The sequence below is a fragment of the Hibiscus syriacus genome, unplaced genomic scaffold, assembly GCF_006381635.1.
Source record: "Hibiscus syriacus cultivar Baekdansim isolate YM2019G1 unplaced genomic scaffold, ASM638163v2 tig00017766_pilon, whole genome shotgun sequence".
Taxonomy (NCBI): domain Eukaryota; kingdom Viridiplantae; phylum Streptophyta; class Magnoliopsida; order Malvales; family Malvaceae; genus Hibiscus; species Hibiscus syriacus.
This window is the reverse complement of record NW_024062415.1, coordinates 4,670-22,759: the sequence shown is the minus strand read 5'-3', so window position 1 is coordinate 22,759 and position 18,090 is coordinate 4,670. Positions and strand designations below refer to the sequence as shown.

Here is an 18,090-nt window from a genome sequence, read left to right as displayed (position 1 = left end):
GTTTATCTGCAGCTTCTTTTCTATTGAGAAAGTGTTGCCTTTTCTTTTATAAATCACTTTCTTCACTATGTTCTTGTTACCAATTTGTGTAATTTTTTCAGTTTTAAGTTTGAGGAACGGACTTCTTATAATTTATTTTATTTGGTTCTACATTTGACATAACAAGTAGAGAAAATGGATTAATTCCTTGATTTATCTTTTTAGAAACCAACAGTGCTACTGGTGCTTGTGCAGGAAATTTGGGTGGACAAACGCTTCCGTCTATTTTCAGTTGTTTCTACATCTAAAACTTACATGTTTTTGGATTTATGTCCATAGACGGTAATTATTAGCAGTCGTTCCCATAGTGTTTTTACCTGCATTATTGAGAGCACATGGGAAAAAGACTTGTATATTTGTATTACTTGTTTGTAAAAATAGTTTCTATGTATTTCTATTTTCATTGCTTTCACATGTTGATGCCTTTGGTCTAGTGATTCAGATTGCTTTCTTCAGTTAACTGTCTTTTTTTATTTAAATTATTTTTTTACTATGACAATCGATGTGCTATTTTTTTTACTGCAGGAATATGTTTATAATAGGCTTTCAATTCAGGATTATTCTTCATAATTTCTCCTATTTTGTTCCTTCTAATTTTGGTTTTTTCTTGACTTAAAATCTTTGAAACATTTCAAATATGGATGATATTTTACTTTTATACAAGGATTTGTTTACCTGATATTGATACGGCTTCAAGGGTTTATTATGAAACAAATGGTGTAACCATGGAAGACATGTGAAACTATTTGGTGTTCTCATGGACTAATCAACGGTTCATTGGTTTACCTTAACTGTCCTGTCCAATTTATCTTTAAATCTACAAAGGTAACTATCCATGAATCCAGGAACAACACAGGTTTAGCCTTAAAAATTCTCTTTTTTTTGTTTGAAACTTGGAATAAATAAGAAAATGAAGTAGTGGCAATTTTTATGAATATGGATGATTTGTTTACAGAGGGAGATGCTATTTTGCTCAACGGTAGTTGGGATTCCTTTCTTACTTGAGCCAATGGTTCTAACTAGAGAGATCTTTAAGGCATGGAATTCTTGTTCTCAAGTAAGCAGCAATACCCTTTTTTTATTATATTGATTGACTTCTTTCTTGCACCCCCTGACCTCCTGCATTGCCAGGGGCGGGGCTGCATGAAATAATATATCTGACATTGAAGATTTAATGTGTTCAGATTCTCATTTTCTGTATCGTCAGGTTTATTTCTTTCACTTAAGTTTAATGTGTTCATATATCTGACATTGAAGATTTAATGCAGAAATCCAAAGGTGAGGAGACTGGCGAGCACACTCTAGCAATGCTTAAGGCAGAGAAAGGAGTAGAATCACCACTTCACAATGAGAAATGGTTGTCTGTCCAGCTAAAGCAAGAACTAGCATATGCAGAGGCTTAACGCAGACCTGTACAAGGTATAATTTTATTAATTTATTCTTAAATTAAATTATTTATATAATTTATAAATATAATAATAATATTTAAACTATAAACTATAAAATATTATAAGAATATACTAAATTAAATTATATCTGGGGTTTGGTGATCAGTTTTATTCACTCCTTTTGACCATCACTGTTGAAAGTAAAATCATTCATGGTTAAGTTTAGAACTCCTATTGTGAAGGTATTACTGGCTAGAATTCACATGTTCAATATTTTGCTGCAAGCTTTCTTGTTATTTATGCTCTCTTTTTTTTTGCACAGGCTTCTCACATGGTCAACAATACAAAGGAAGAGATACCATATTATTCCGTGCTGGAGTACCATTCTTGGAAGGAAAGTTTGGGTGGTAATACAAAGGGCTAGATCATTAAGTATCTTTTTTTATTTCTATCCCTTTATTTATTTATTTTGCATATATGAAATGAATATGCTTTTGCTTCATATATTAGACAAAAGAAATGAAAAACAAGATGCTTTGTTTTTATCCTATCATGATCCTTGATATGTGTAATATTTAGAGAAAATATAGAAAGACTATGAGGTTAGAAATGCATGTGTTTCCGCATATTTCATCTATCTTGATTATTTCTTTTCTCAATCTTGTACATGTGTGTGCCTATGAAAGCATGCAAGCTGGCCTGTACCGGCTTAAGCATTTAGGAATCACACAACTAACAACTCTAACCAGTGCAATGTGTCAACTCTTGCTACTGCATCAAACATTGAATTGGAGCTGCAGATAACTCCGTGGAATCTAAGTGGCAATTTTGTTGCATGTACAACCCAGGTAAAATGTTACTTCTACTAATGTTTTTGCGTTTCAAATAGGCTATAAATCAAGAAAATCACATATTTTGAAGCTGACATTTCCAATCATATTCTATACAATTATATTAATATATTCTTAAATTAAATTAATTTAGATTATTCTAATATTATTTAAAATATTTTTATAAAGCATTTTCCGTACATTGCTTATAGTGTTCTGATTTGTTTCCCTTATTGAATGGTTTTTAAACTTTGATTTATTAATTTGTTCTTAAATTAAATTAAATTATTTATATAATTTATCAAAATCATAATATTAATATTTAAACTATAAATTATTATATAATTGTTTTTTGGGGATTAAAATTGTTTGTGCTTGAAATGCTGGCGTTGAGGGCTTAATATATGGGCTTTGTTATCATCCTTAATGTTCTTTTAGATTGAAACCTTAATTAATGGCATGCAATTGCTTGTTCTTTTTGAGATTTTTCATAGTTCCTATGCAGTTTCCGCCCAAATTCCTAAAAACTTGATTGTTTGTGTAAATTTCGTTAGAGGAGTAAAGTTTCTAGGTAGTTGAGGATTTGATCGACTAATGATATGTAATTTGAAAGCTGACTCTTATACTTTTTTCAGTATGGTCATAGTTCAGACAAGTCAAAGCAAAATACTGTTGATTTTACTGTTTTTGTGAGTTCCTAACCTTTTCTTTAAGATGAAAGAACTGCTTTTAAAGTATTATGTTTATGCTAGTACCATGGTGGCATAATCACTGTAGATGTTGATTCATTTTGAATTGTTAAGATTGGACCCTCTTTTGTTAGATTTTTTATTTGTGTTGACGGAATTTTGTTTGCAGCAATCTAAGTTTCAAACAATGCCTGGTTCTATTATCACCAGGAATATCCTTCAAATGTTCTTTCATAAGAGAGAAACTTTTGTCAACAATGTCTGATTAAGTAAATAGTTTATCATAAATGTTAGTATCATTTAACGATATTTCTAGAAACCTAGAAATGGAGAAGATCTATAACCGAAAAATGATGTCTTTTTCCTTCTATAGTCCTTTGGACGTAATGGACGTCAGGTATAACTAGAATGTACAAAACACCCCCTCACCACAAATAGGCGATGAGGGTCAAAGCTCAGCTTTGATCCACCACCGGGATACGCTACAGACTTACTTCTTACTATATAATTTCTTTTTCCTGTTAAGCTTCTAGTTCTATTGTTACATAAATAGATTGAATTGTGTAAATTAGTCTTTAGTTTAGTTATACATTTGAGGCACTCTTTTCCTCATTTCTATGTTTATTGAGATACATTCTTGTATTTCAATGGATATGAAGGGGGTTTTAATGAGACCTCCCTTTCTTATCGAAAAAAGTTTAGTTATGCATTTGCATGAAATCATAGACTATATTGACTAAGATTCTTTTTGAGATAGTGATGTGAACCTATATCTAATAGTTGCATTGATGGCCAAATTTGAAGTTCGAAACTTTCGTATGTTTCAATGGTTTAACATTATTTTTAAGTGAAAATAGTTATGCATTACTGTCAAGTACGAGACAGTAAATGTAGTTCATTGCCTAACCCTGGCAAGGAGAACACTCGAGACTCGAAATCTGTATTCAATATCAATTCCATTTAAGCTTAATTGAAAATCTATGGTTGAACTTGAAATCCTCTGATACAAAACACATACTCTGAGTATGTCTTGAATTCTTCTGTTTTATATATCTGACATTGAAGATTTAATGTGTTTAGATTCGCATTTTCTGTATCGTCTGGTTTATTTCTTTCACTTAAGTATTGAGTGCATGCAGAAATCCAAAGGTGAGGAGACTGGCGAGCACACTCTACCAATGCTCATGGTAGAGAAAGAAGAACTAGAATCACCCCTCCACAATGAGAAATTGTTGTCTGTCCAGTTAAAGAAAAAACTAGCATATGTAGCAGAGGCTTAAAACACAGACCTGCACAAGGTATAGTTTTTTCAGATGTATTATGATGGGCCACATAGTTCTTCGACTGTTTTAATTGTACAAGTTTGGAAAATAACTTAGAAAATTTACTTACTAAATTCCTTTTGCATCTTAGGAGCTCCAATCCGTACGCCCTCAACTTGTCTTTGAGCAGTGAAGATGTTTGGTATACTTGAAACAAGAGAACAATGGTACGTTGCTTATAATGTTTTGATTTGTTTTCCTTACTGATTGGTTTTTAAACTCTGATTTATTAATTTATTCTTAAATTAAATTATTTATATAATTTATAAATATAATAATAATATTTAAATTATAAAATATCATAAGAATATATTAATTTAAATTATGTTAATATATTCTTAAATGAAATTAATTTAAATTATCATTGTTTGATTTAGATAATGATTATCATTGTTTGATTTGGATGATTTATTCTTAAATTAAATTATATAATTCAAACTCGGATTATTAATGTTTGATTTGGATAATGATTATCATTGTTTGATTCGGATTATGATGTGAATTGTGACTTTATAGATTTTAAAGACACGATGTGTAGATTATGTGAATTATGATGTGAATTGTATAATGTTTGATTCAACGTCTCTCTGTAGGGTGCAATATTTTTTTGTTAGTTATCTGATTGATCGACATTTTCTTTGTTTATTGTGAGCATAATTGTTTTGAGATTATTGATTGTATGGTATTTTGTTTGGAAAATGTCTTGTCAAATGTTGATATATCGAACTTAAAAATTAGGCAATGCATTTGGATTATTTATATATGTAATATTCTTACATTCGGATAAAATTAGAATTCTGATGATATATGTTGTCAAGTTATACAAGGATGTCTCTTTGGATTCAGTGGCCTCTGCACTTCGGATGATTTGAAAGGTGAACGGGTGCATGATTATTTGCATAATATTCGAACAATGATTATTATTGCTTGTTTTATATTATTATTATTATTATTATTTTTTGTTTGAAAATGTTATGTGAAATATGTTGATATATCAGATTTAGAATTTATGCGATGCATTTAGATTATTTGTATATGTAATATTTTACATTCGAATTAGATCAAAATTCGAATGAAATATGTTATCATGTTATATTGGGTTTGGATTGATAGGGGAAGTTTAGTGTATTCGCTTGATGTGTTGAATGTCACTTCGAATTAAGAGGCCTTTGTCTTTGTGGCAGACCCTACTTCAGATGGTGTGTTGTAGTTAGTGGATCTATGGAACATACGTTTCGGACGGTGTGTAAGGCGTATCGGTGCATTATTATTTACATAATATTCAGACTGTGATTATCATTGTTTGATTCGATCTATGATGTGAATTGTGACTTTATGCACTTTAAAGATACCGTGTGAATCTTTTTGTCAAGGTGTGTCACTATAGGATGTTATACTTTGTTTGTAAGGTTTCTGATTGACTTACATATTCACTGTTTATTACGATCATGATTGTTTTGCGATTATTTGTTGTCTGGTATTTTGTTCGAAAAATGCTACGTGAAATATATTGATATATCAGACTTAGAATTTATGTGATGTATTCGGATTATTTGTATATGTAATATGCTTACACTTAGATGAAATTTGTTATAATGTTTTATTGGGTTGAGATTGATAGGGGAAGTTTCGTGTATTTATTCGATGGGGTGAAATTCACTTCGAATTCAAGGGTTTATGCTTTGCTAGCGAATCATACTTCGGATGGTCTATTGGAGTTAGAGTGGTTCTGGAAATTTACTCTTCGAACGATGTGTAAGTCGTATGGGTGCATGATCATTTGCATAATATTAGGACTGATTAATGTTTGATTTGGATTATGATTATTATTGGTTGATATGGACTATGATATGAATTGTGATTTTATGCTTTTTAAAGACATTGTGCAAATCGTTGGTCGTTGTTATAATATTTTCACACGGTGTATCTCTTTATGGTGTTGTATTTTTTTTCCGAGTTATCTAATTGACTGACATTTTTTTGTTTATTATGAGAATGTTTGTTTTTTTGTTCGGAAAATGTTATGTTAAATATTTTTATATTTCAAACATAGAATTTTTGCGGTGCATTTGTATTATTTGTATATGTAATATTCTTCCATTAGATGAAATATGTTATCAATTTATATTGGGTTGGGATTGATATAGAAGTTTTAGTGTATTCACTCCATAGGGTGAATGTAACTTCAGATTTAGGGGCATATGGCTTTTTGGTGGACCACACTTTGGATGGTGTGTTGTAATTAGAGTGGTTCTCGGACTTTACTCTTCGAACAGTAAGGTGTATATGTGCTTGATCGTTTGTATAGTATTCAGACTCTGATTATTAATGTTTAATTTGGAATATGATTTTTATTGTTGTTTCGGGCTATGATGTGAATTGTGATTTTACACTTTAAAGACTGGGAATTTTTGGTCGCTGTTAGAATATTTTGTCAAGGTGTGTATTTATAGGGTGTTATATTTTGTTTGTGAGTTATCTGATTAATTAAAATTTTCTTTATTTATTGCGCGCATGATTATTTTGCAATTAATGATTATCTGATATTTTGTTCGGAAAATACTGTGTGAAATATGTTGATATATCGGACTTGGAATTTATGCGATGCATTTGAATTATTTTTATATTTAATATTTTTACATTTGGATCAGATTAGCGTTCGAGTGAAATATGTTATCATGTTATATTGAGTCTTGATTGATAGTTCAATGTATTCACTCGACATAGTGAATGTCACTTCAAAATCAATGGCCTTTGCCTTTGTGTCGAGCCCCACTTTGAATGGTCTGTAAGGTGTATGGGTCTATGATTATTTGTATAATATTTGGAATATGATTATCGTTGTTTGATTTTGTCAAGGCATGTCCCTATAGGGTGTTATATTTGGTTTGTGAGTTTTTGATTGGGTGTCCATTTTCTTTGTTTATTGCGAGATTGATTGTTTTGCTATTATTAGTTATCTGGTATTTTGCTCGAAAAACGTTATGTAAATTTGTTAATATATTGTACTAAGAATTTATGTGATGTATTTGAATTATTTGTATATATAATATTCTTACATTCGGATCTGATAAAAATTCGAATGAAATATATTATCATGTTATATAAGGTTTAGATTGATAAGAGAAGTTCAGTGAATTCATAGGACGGGGTGAATGTCACTTTGAATTTCGAATTTAATGGTATATGTTTTTGTGACGGACCCCATTTCTGCGATGCATGATCATTTGAATAATATTTCGATTATGCCTATTATTGTTTGGTTCGCCCTTAGAATATTTTATCAATGTGTCTTTATAGGGTGTTTATATTTTGTTTGACTAATTTGATTGACTGATATTTTCTCTATTTATTGCGAGCATGAATGTTTTACGATTATTGATTTTCTGGTATTTTGTTCAGAAAATGCTAAGTAAAATGTGTTAATATATCAAACTTAGAATTTATGTGATGTATTCAGGTTATTTGTATATTGGGTTGGAATTGATAGGGAAGTCCAGTGTATTTAATCGATGGAGTGAATGTTGCTTCGGATTTAAGGGCATCTGCCATTTTGGTGGATTTCACTTTCGATGGTGTGCTATAATTTCAGTGCTTTTGGGAAACTTAGTTTTTGAATGATGTGCAAGGGTATAGGGGCATTATCATTTGTATAATATTTTGTTAAGGTGTGTGGGTGCATGATTTTTGGTTGATTTGAATAATGATGTATAGGGACAAAGTGTGTTGGTACACCTCTACAAGATGACAACGACGATGACGTTGATCAATGCCTACGACCTCGTCGTACTTGACGAGCCCCGCAATATTATCATTCGACCACTCTTGGATATCGTCAAGAACTTAAAAGAGTAGGATCTATTTACATTATGTAAAACTCTTTTAGTTTTACACCTTTTTATTGCCATTTGATTGAGAGAAATCAAAGGTTGAGATCAACTCGTTTTTTAGTGAATATCTGTTCATTTTCCACGATTAATCTCAGTCTTTAAATTTATCTCATCCAATGGTCATAAAATGATGTAAAACTAAAAGAATTTTACATAGTGTAATTGGTCATGCCCTATGTAATAATATTAATAATTAAATTATATATTAACATATTCTTAAGAAATGTACCCCTTGACTCTATTAATCAATTCTTTGGATTCTCAGGTTAGTTTCTTTACCCAATTCTTAGATCTGTTACGTTTTTCTTTTAATTTACACTTTTTTTTAGATTATACATTGTGATGAATAATAGTTGTAGCAAATACAATTTTAGATTAAAGTTGTTCATCAAAAACTAGCTGTAAGGGCTGAATTAGTAAAGAGAGGTGTACCTGGGGATATTGGATCTTTTGTGTCCTTTATGCAAGTTGGATTTGGAGTCTTCCTCGCATTTGTTCTTCTCTTGCACTGCTGTGTGGGGATTGTGGAATAGGTTTATGAATTTGTGGAAAATATAAATTGTCATACATGAAAATGCACACTACTTTTTTTCTACTTGGGAGGAATTGGTGCCTCATTCAACTATTTGGACCTTTATTCCTGGTGTAGTTTTGTGGACAATTTGGAAATGTAGGAATGCCATTGTTTTTTAGAGGGGAGTGTTCGATCTGATTCAAATGTTTTTCACAGCAAGGTTCAGTTTTGCATATTGTTTCTTAGCTAAATTCACTAACATTTCCATTTCGATGGATTCCCTCATTAATGATCCATCTCTTGGAGATTTATGTTTTATTCCAAAAAGTCCGATAGTAAATCATATTTCCTAGTCCCATCCCCCTATGGGATTTCTAAAGCTGAACGTGGATGCTGTTATTAATGGTGATTGAAAGGCTAGCGGTTTAGGCGGGATTCTAAGAGACGAGTCTGGCACATTGTTAGGATCTTTTCAAGAAGCTGCTGGTCCGGGTCCTTCTTTAATGGAATTAAAGGCCATTAAACATGGTTTAATTTTCTTTGAATCTTATAGGTGGTGCTCTAAGAGACTGTTGATTATTGAGAGTGATAGTAAGTTGTCTGTGGAGTGGATTAAGAAATTGCGGATAAGATAAGGAACTTGGAGGGCGTTATTCGTTGGATAGCTAGGCTAGCAAACTTAGAGGCAGACATTTTAGCAAAGTCTGGAATTGGCTAAGATAGGGAGTTTTGGTTTGGTTTTGCTTTTTTTCTCGTTTTTTGGTTTTATCTATTGTATGGGGGGTAAGTTCGGTTGTAATCATATGCATTGTACTACTCTTTTATTAATAAAATTTGGAGGCACTCTTTTCTTCCTTCCGCTGATTTCTGGAACACCTTATGGTGTTCTAGTTTCTAACGAGACCTCCACTTCTTATCAAAAATACATTGTGATGAATGTAGATGCGGTTGTGCTTCTTGATTTTTTTGGGTTTTTTAAAAATTTGATTTATTTTCTGATTATATATTTGGGATTTTGTTTTTTTTACCTAAATCTAATAAACTGTTGACATTTTGGGTTTTCTTTTCTGATTACATGTTTGTGTTGTTTTAAACCGTTATTTCATTTGCAAAGGTTTGTCGGTTCTGCATGTGACCAATTCCCTTTCATGTATGCCTGGTTTGGTTTCTCTTTTTATGTTTTTCTCTGTCTTTGCTTTCTAAGAAAAATTATGAAAAATAAAATTTAGGACATTGTATTTTTATATTATTTGTTTGTAAAAGTAGTTTCTATATATATGTCTACTTTTACAAACAAATATGTCTTCTTGCTCTATACTTTACCTATAAATATGTCTTCTTTTCTCTATTTCCTCTGGGAATTAATTTTTTATGAAAATTGTAATGTAGGTTTGGGACTCAGAAAATAGGCTCTTGTCTCATGTATATGTCTTTAAAGAAGAAATTACTTCTTTTGCAGTTATGCAAACTGGTCCCTACATGCAAGTCTAGCTTCGGTTTTTTGCTCTACTGTAGGTTATTTCAACTTTCAAGAGAGCACATGCGACAATTGAATTTTTCATATCGATTTAATTTCTGAATTTGTAGGTATGTTGGAGATTCTGATGGCAACATCAAGGGTTTTAAGATTGAACAAGAAGTACGTCATGTTATACCAATGAAATACACTATACCTTTCTCAGTTTCCCATGGTAAGTAGACGTACATATCAGCTTAAGATTTGAAGTGTGTTAAGCACTATCGTGCATCATATTCTTTTAACAAATAAACTTGACAAGGCTCAAGCCTTACACCTTTGGGACGTTCTTGTTTACTCTCTAGTCTAGGCTTGATGACAGTGACATCATTATGCTTTCCTTGACTACAAAATCCTCTTAAATGAATAAAGGATGCTACATGATTCATTTGGAGTTTCCTAATGGCTCCTTAGAAACCTACTAAGCCAAACTTCAGAGTTGACCGTTTATTTGAAAAACAGAAAGCTCTGTGACCTCAATACTATCCCTGATTATAGGACGTACTGTTCATGTGTTAGTTCTGTTGCTGCCATTCTGAGAATTCTTGAAGTTTACTTTGTGGTACCAGGTCTTACATTACTGATATATCAAACTTGATTGACCATCTTGTTTAGGATATCCAACTGAAGTTTTAGCTGATAGGGTTGTTATGTCCATACTTCCTCAGCCAACAAATGAAAGTAAAAGGTACTCTTACTTTCTCATTCTGTTAATTTCGTTTATAATTTAAGTTCCGAGGAGATGTCGTTTTTCAAGTACCCTTGACTCTTATAGTGAGGATTTCTGACCTCTAAGAACATTTGTGTTTCTATACTTCATTTCTTTACCTTATATTCAAACTTTAATGTGTTATCTCAGCAGTGATTATGTTCTCATGTGTTGCTCAAGTAACTACAGAATTCTTGTAATATTTAGAGATGGCTTTATGATTTTTGTGGGAAATTTGAGAAAGCAATGCTACCCGACGGTTTAAACACTGAAAAATGCCTTGTAACACATAATGGAAGAAAAATAGCTGCTCAAAGTTTGAAAAGACCGTTCCGTATGCTTTAGTAATCCCAAGTGGCAGGTTTGAGTTATCTAATTAAGTCTTCATCATTTGTCTTTTGATCTGATGTTAATAGTTGATGAGCCTTTTTATCTATCTTTGCACTGGCAGTAATAGGTTCTTTTATCTAATGAAGTCCGACAAATGAAAATATGATTCAACAGAAGCCCTCATTTCCCACTCCACTCCACTCCCTTGGCTCATGAAAGTGGTGCCAAACATGTTAGAAAAGGATCAATTAAACGTGCTTGGGAAGTAAAGTTGACTACAAGATTAAAAAGTGAAAAAACCTCATGTTGTAAGAAAAAGATGAAAGTTTCTTTTAGCGCTTACACAAAAAGTGGGTTGGTTGAAGATCAACAGCAGCAAGGAAATAGTAATATGGCTTTAGGAAGACTAACTGAAAAGGTTAATGGGGAGTCCCATTGTTAAAATTTCAGATGGTCATGGTTCAACAGTAAATAAGTTGCCTTTAGCAAATGAAGCGACCTTGTGTAAATGTGAGACCATTACAAATAAAACACAATGTTTTTTGTCTTTCAATAGAAGACTTTGAGGTTTAGTATTTCCTGTCAAGTTTATGATATGACTAAAACTGCCCATCTTTTCAATCAAATTGATGAAGTTTATTTGCTATACAAAATTGCAGGCTACAGGAGAGATGGTTAAGTACTATGAAGGCAGACCTGTTCCTCAAGATTACAATGGTGGCTCTAAGGTCATACATTCGCACAAGAACTGCACTGAATGGTAAAAGTGTTCATAACCGAATAGGCTCTTTCGGTAGAGTTTCGATAATTTTAATATAATAATGTTATTTTTTTCAGGGCTCCTAATGTTTATTTTGAAAATGAACTCCAGAAGTCGAAAAATAAAATGCTCCTGTTACAGACTCAAAGCTGCAGCGTTCGGCTGTTTCGAAAAGAGTTGTCGTAAGAGTTTCCCTGTTCCCTGTGCAAAATTAGTCTCACAATGCCAGTGGGATACTGTAAGTGATATACAGATTGGGCAGTTTTCTGGACTTCATATGATTTTTTGCGAAGTTAAAGACTATGTTCCTTGTTAACGAGTGTATATTTATTTTGGATCACAATAGGATAACTTTGTAATGTTGTGCCCTCTCCATGCTTCTTCTAAGTTGCCTAATGAAAAGTCAGAATCTCAAGGAAGCAAAAAACAAGTGTTTTAAGAGGGTATGCTGAAGTTTCATCCAGTTTATTCTAGTTTCTTTACAAACTTCACCTTTTCATGCTCATGGAAATTTCATTAAGTTATTGCTTCATTTGTAGACATTTGCCAGTTCACAACAAGGAATATCCTACAAGCGAAGAAGTCAATATGCAGAAGAAAAGGAATCTTTGTGAATCACGCGACAAATTGGTTCTCTGTTTCTCGGCTCTCATAGTTGAAGAAAATGTAAGTGTCACAATCTATTGTCCTTGTGTTTTTTTCTTTTTCATTCACATTAGGAAAATCCTCGACATTTACTATGATATTATTTATAAATATAATGATAATTATATTATAAATTATAAAATATCATAAGAATATATTAATTTAAATTATATTAATATATTCTTAAAATAAATTATTCTAATATTATTTAAAATATTTTATATAATTTATTCTTAAATTAAATTAATTAATTTATATAATTTATAAATATAATAAGGATTAAGATACACTTATATTGTGTAAAACTCTTTTATGTTTGCATCTTTTTAGTCTCATTGGATTGAGAGAAATCAAAGGTTGAGATTAATTCGTTTTTTAGTGAATATCTGTTCATTTTCCATGGTTAATCTTAGTCTTTAATTTCTTTCATTCAATGGTCCTAAAATGGTGTAAAACTAAAGAGCTTTATACACTATAATTGGATCTTGCCCATATAATATTAATATTTAAATTATAATTTTAAATTATATTAATATATTCTTAAATTAAATTGATTTAAATTATTATAATATTTTTATATAATTTATTCTTAAATTAATTAATTAATATAATTTTTAAATATAATAAGGATTAAGATCCATTTACACTATGTAAAACTCTTTTAGTTTTACACATTTTTAGAGCCATTGGATTGAGAGAAATCAAAGATTGAGATTAATTCGTTTTTTTAGTGAATATCTTTTCATTTTCCACGATTAATGTCAGTCTTTAATTTCTCTCATCAAATGGTCTTAAAATGGTATAAATTAAAAGAGTTTTACACATTATAATTGGATCCTGCCCTATATAATAATATTAATATTTAAATTATAGATTTAAATTATATTAATATGTTCTTAACATAAATAATTTAAATTATTATAATATTATTTAAATATTTTTATATAATTTATTTTAAAATTAAATTAATTTATTCTTAAATTAAATTGTTTATATAGTTTATAAATATAATATTATTATAAATATCATAAGAATTTAGGTATAATTACCCTTTTATCCTAAGCCAACGGTTGAAATCCCATCTATAAAAATAAAAACTGAGCACTACCCATCACCCATTTAAGAAACTTGCCCATTGATTATATCAATCAATTCTTTAGATTCTCAGGTTAGTTTCTTTTACCCAATTCTTGTATTTGTTACGTTTTTCTTTTAATTTATACTTTTGTTAGATTATATTTTGTGATGAATTTTTTCTGGGTTTTTTAAAAATTTGATTTATATTCTGATGACAGATTAGGGATTTTGTTTTTTTACCTAAATCTAATAAATTGTTGACATTTGGGTTTTCTTTTCTGATTACATGTTAGTGTTGTTTTGAACCCGTTATTTCATTTGCAAAGGTTTCTCGGTTCTGCATGTGACCAATTCCTTTTCATGTATGTCTGGTTTGGTTTCTCTTTTGCTACGTTTCTCTGTGTTTGCTTACTAAGAAAAAATACGAAAAATAAAATTTAGGACATTGTATTTTTGTATTACTTGTTTGTAAAAATAGTTACGATTTATTTCTATTTTCATTGCTTTCACATGTTGACGCCTTTGGTCTAGTGATTCAGATTGCTTTCTTCAGTTAACTGTCGTTTTTTATTTAAATTCTTTTTTTACTATGACAATCGTTGTGTTATTTTTTTATTGCAGGAATATGTTTATAATAGGCTTTCAATTCAGGATTATTCTTCATAATTTCTCCTATTTTGTTCCTCCTATTTTACTTTTATACAAGGATTTGTTTACCTGATATTGATACGGCTTCAAGGGTTTATTATGAAACAAATGGTGTATCCATGGAAGACATGTAAAACTATCTGGTGTTCTCATGGACTAATCAAGGGTTCATTGGTTTACCTTAACTGTCCTGTCCAATTTATGTTTAAATCTACAAAGGTAACTATCCATGATTCCAGGAACAACACAGGTTTAGCCTTAAAAATTCTCTTTCTTTTTTGTTTGAAACTTGGAATAAATAAGCAAATGAAGTAGTGGCAATTTTTATGAATATGGATGATTTGTTTACAGATGGAGATGCTATTTTGCTCAACGGTAGTTGGGATTCCTTTCTTACTTGAGCCAATGGTTCTAACTAGAGAGATCTTTAAGGCATGGAATTCTTGTTCTCAAGTAAGCATCAATACCCTTTTTTTATTATATTGATTGACTTCTTGCACCCCCTGACCTCCTGCATTGCCAGGGGCGGGGCTGCATGAAATAATATATCTGACATTGAAGATTTAATGTGTTCAGATTCTCATTTTCTGTATCGTCAGGTTTATTTCTTTCACTTAAGTTTAATGTGTTCATATATCTGACATTGAAGATTTAATGCAGAAATCCAAAGGTTAGGAGACTGGCGAGCACACTCTAGCAATGCTTAAGGCAGAGAAAGGAGTAGAATCACCACTTCACAATGAGAAATGATTGTCTGTCCAGCTAAAGCAAGAACTAGCATATGTAGAGGCTTAACGCAGACCTGTACAAGGTATAATTTTATTAATTTATTCTTAAATTAAATTATTTATATAATTTATAAATATAATAATATTTAAACTATAAACTATAAAATATTATAAGAATATACTAATTTAAATTATATCAGGGGTTTGGTGATCAGTTTTTTTCACTCCTTTTGACCATCATTGTTGAAAGTAAAATCATTCATGGTTAAGTTTATAACTCCTATTGTGAAGGTATTACTAGCTAGAATTTCCATGTTCAATATTTTGCAGCAAGCTTTCTTGTTATTTATTCTCTCTCTTTTTTCGCACAGGCTTCTCACATGGTCAACAATACGATGGAAGAGATACCATATTATTCCATGTCGGAGTACCATTCTTGGAAGGAAAGTTTGGGTGGTAATACAAAGGGCTAGATTATTAAGTACCATTTTTTATTTCTATCCTTTTTTTATGTATTTATTTATTCTGCATATATGAAATGAAATATGCTTTTGCTTCATATATTAGACAAAAGAAATGAAAAACAAGATGCTTTGTTTTTATCCTATCATGATCCTTGATATGTGTAATATTTAGAGAAAATATAGAAAGACTATGAGGTTAGAAATGCATGTGTTTCCGCATGCAAGCTGGCCTGTACCGGCTTAAGCATTTAGGAATCACACAACTAACAACTCTAACCAGTGCAATGTGTCAACTCTTGCTACTGCATCAAACATTGAATTGGAGCTGCAGATAACTCCATGTAATCTAAGTGGCAATTTTGTTGCATGTACAAGCCAGGTAAAATGTTACTTCTACTAGTAAGAAAGTACTAATGTTTTTGCATTTCAAATAGGCTATAAATCAAGAAAATCACATATTTTGAAGCTGACATTTCCAATCATATTCTATAAAATTATATTAATATATTCTTAAATTAAATTAATTTAGATTATTCTAATATTATTTAAAATATTTTATAAAGCATTTTCCGTACATTGCTTATAGTGTTTTGATTTGTTTCCCTTATTGAATGGTTTTCAAACTTTGATTTATTAATTTATTCTTAAATTAAATTATTTATATAATTTATCAAAATCATAATATTAATATTTAAACTATAAATTATTTATATATTTGTTTTTTGGGGATTAAAATTGTTTGTGCTTGAAATGCTGGCGTTGGGGGCTTAATATATGGGCTTTGTTATCATCCTTAATGTACTTTTAGATTGAAACCTTAATTAATGGCATGCAATTGCTTGTTCTTTTTGAGATTTTTCATAGTTCCTATGCAGTTTCCGACCAAATTCCTAAAAATTTGATTGTTTGTGTAAATTTCGTTGAGGAGTAAAGTTTCTAGGTAGTTGAGGATTTGATCGACTAATGATATGTAATTTGAAAGCTGACTCTTAATACTTTTTTTTTCAGGATGGTCATAGTTCGGACAAGTCAAAGCAAAATACTGTTGATTTTACTGTTTTTGTGAGTTCCTTTTCTTTGTAAGATGAAAGAACTGCTTTTAAAGTATTATGTTTATGCTAGTACCATGGTGGCATAATCATGTAGATGTTGATTCATTTTGAACTGTTAAGATTGGACCCTCTTTTGTTAGATTTTTTATTTATGTTGACGGAATTTTGTTTGCAGCAATCTAAGTTTCAAACAATGCCTGGTTCTATTATCACCAGGAATATCCTTCAAATGTTCTTTCATAAGAGAGAAACTTTTGTCAACAATGTCTGATTAAGTAAATAGTTTATCATAAATGTTAGTATCATTTAACGATATTTCTAGAAACCTAGAAATGGAGAAGATCTATAACCGAAAAATGATGTCTTTTTCCTTCTATAGTCCTTTGGACGTAATGGACGTCAGGTATAACTAGAATGTACAAAACACCCCCTCACCACAAATAGGCGACGAGGATCAAAGCTCAGCTTTGATCCACCACCATGATACGTTACAGACTTACTTCTTACTAAATAATTTCTCTTTCCTGTTGAGCTTCTAGTTCTTTTGTTACATAAATAGATTGAATTGTGTAAATTAGTCTTTAGTTTAGTTATACATTTGACTCTTTTCCTCCTTTCTATGTTTATTGAGATACCTTCTTGTATTTCAATGGATATGAAGGGGGTTTTAATGAGGCCTCCCTTTCTTATCGAAAAAAGTTTAGTTATGCATTTGCATGAAATCATAGACTATATTGACTAAGATTCTTTTGATATAGTGATGTGAACCTATATCTAATAGTTGTATTGATGGCCAAATTTGAAGTTCGAAACTTTCTTATGTTTCAATGGTTTAGCATTATTTTTAACTGAAAATAGTTATGCATTACTGTCAAGTATGGGACAGTAAATGTAGTTCATTGCCTAACCCTGGCAAGGAGAACACTCGAGACTTGAAATTTGTATTCAATATCAATTCCATTTAAGCTTAATTGAAAATCTATGATTGAACTTGAAATCGTCTGATACAAAAATATATTCTGAGTATGTCTTGAATGCTTATGTTTTATATATCTGACATTGAAGATTTAATGTGTTCAGATTCGCATTCTGTATCGTCTTGTTTATTTTTTCACTTAAGTATTGAGTGCATGCAGAAATCCAAAGGTGAGGAGACTGGTGAGCATACTCTAGCAATGCTCAAGGCAAAGAAAGAACTAGAATCACCCCTCCACAATGAGAAATTGTTGTCTGTCCAGTTAAAGCAAAACTAACATATAGCAGAGGCTTAAAACACAGACCTGCACAAGGTATAGTTTTTTCAGATGTATTATGATAGGCCACATAGTTCTTCGACTGTTTTAATTGTATAAGTTTGGAAAAGTAGCTTAGAAAATTTACTTACTAAATTCCTTTTGCATCTTAGGAGCTCCAATCCGTACGCGGTCAACTTGTCTTTGAGCAGTGAAGATGTTTCAAATTAGAGGTAATATTTAAATTATAAATTATA

The 18,090-nt window shown here is 30.9% G+C and overlaps 1 protein-coding gene across 3 annotated transcripts; it reads left to right on the top strand.

Annotated features, from left to right (window-relative positions):
- Positions 1-984: 984 nt before the first annotated feature.
- LOC120208847 lies at positions 985-17,885 on the top strand. Of its 3 annotated transcripts, XR_005524353.1 has the most exons (19): positions 985-1,096; positions 1,308-1,458; positions 1,750-1,834; positions 2,114-2,275; positions 4,086-4,244; positions 4,360-4,435; positions 10,260-10,363; positions 10,804-10,876; positions 11,051-11,258; positions 11,887-11,987; positions 12,065-12,225; positions 12,334-12,430; positions 12,527-12,653; positions 14,331-14,576; positions 14,709-14,810; positions 15,018-15,168; positions 15,457-15,541; positions 16,558-16,611; positions 17,738-17,885. XR_005524353.1 is itself a non-coding variant. In XM_039207993.1 (5 exons), exons 2-5 carry the CDS (start codon positions 15,104-15,106, stop codon positions 17,852-17,854), a joined length of 321 nt encoding a protein of 106 aa, XP_039063924.1. In that variant the 5' UTR covers positions 14,616-14,810; positions 15,018-15,103; the 3' UTR covers positions 17,855-17,885. The 3 variants fall into 3 exon arrangements, 1 of the variants encoding a protein (XP_039063924.1); XR_005524354.1 differs by lacking the exons at positions 15,018-15,168; positions 15,457-15,541; positions 16,558-16,611; XM_039207993.1 differs by lacking the exons at positions 985-1,096; positions 1,308-1,458; positions 1,750-1,834; ... (9 more) ...; positions 12,527-12,653; positions 14,331-14,576 and having other exon boundaries at positions 14,616-14,810.
- Positions 17,886-18,090: the final 205 nt, after the last annotated feature.

Excerpts from the sequence above, each read along its gene's own strand:
- LOC120208847 (XM_039207993.1), top strand. The coding sequence starts at position 15,104 with ATGATTGTCTGTCCAGCTAAAGCAAGAACTAGCATATGTAGAGGCTTA. Across the intron at positions 15,169-15,456 it reads TTAACGCAGACCTGTACAAG|GCTTCTCACATGGTCAACAA; the intron begins GTATAATTTTAT and ends TTTTTCGCACAG. Across the intron at positions 16,612-17,737 it reads CTGTTGATTTTACTGTTTTT|AAATCCAAAGGTGAGGAGAC; the intron begins GTGAGTTCCTTT and ends GAGTGCATGCAG.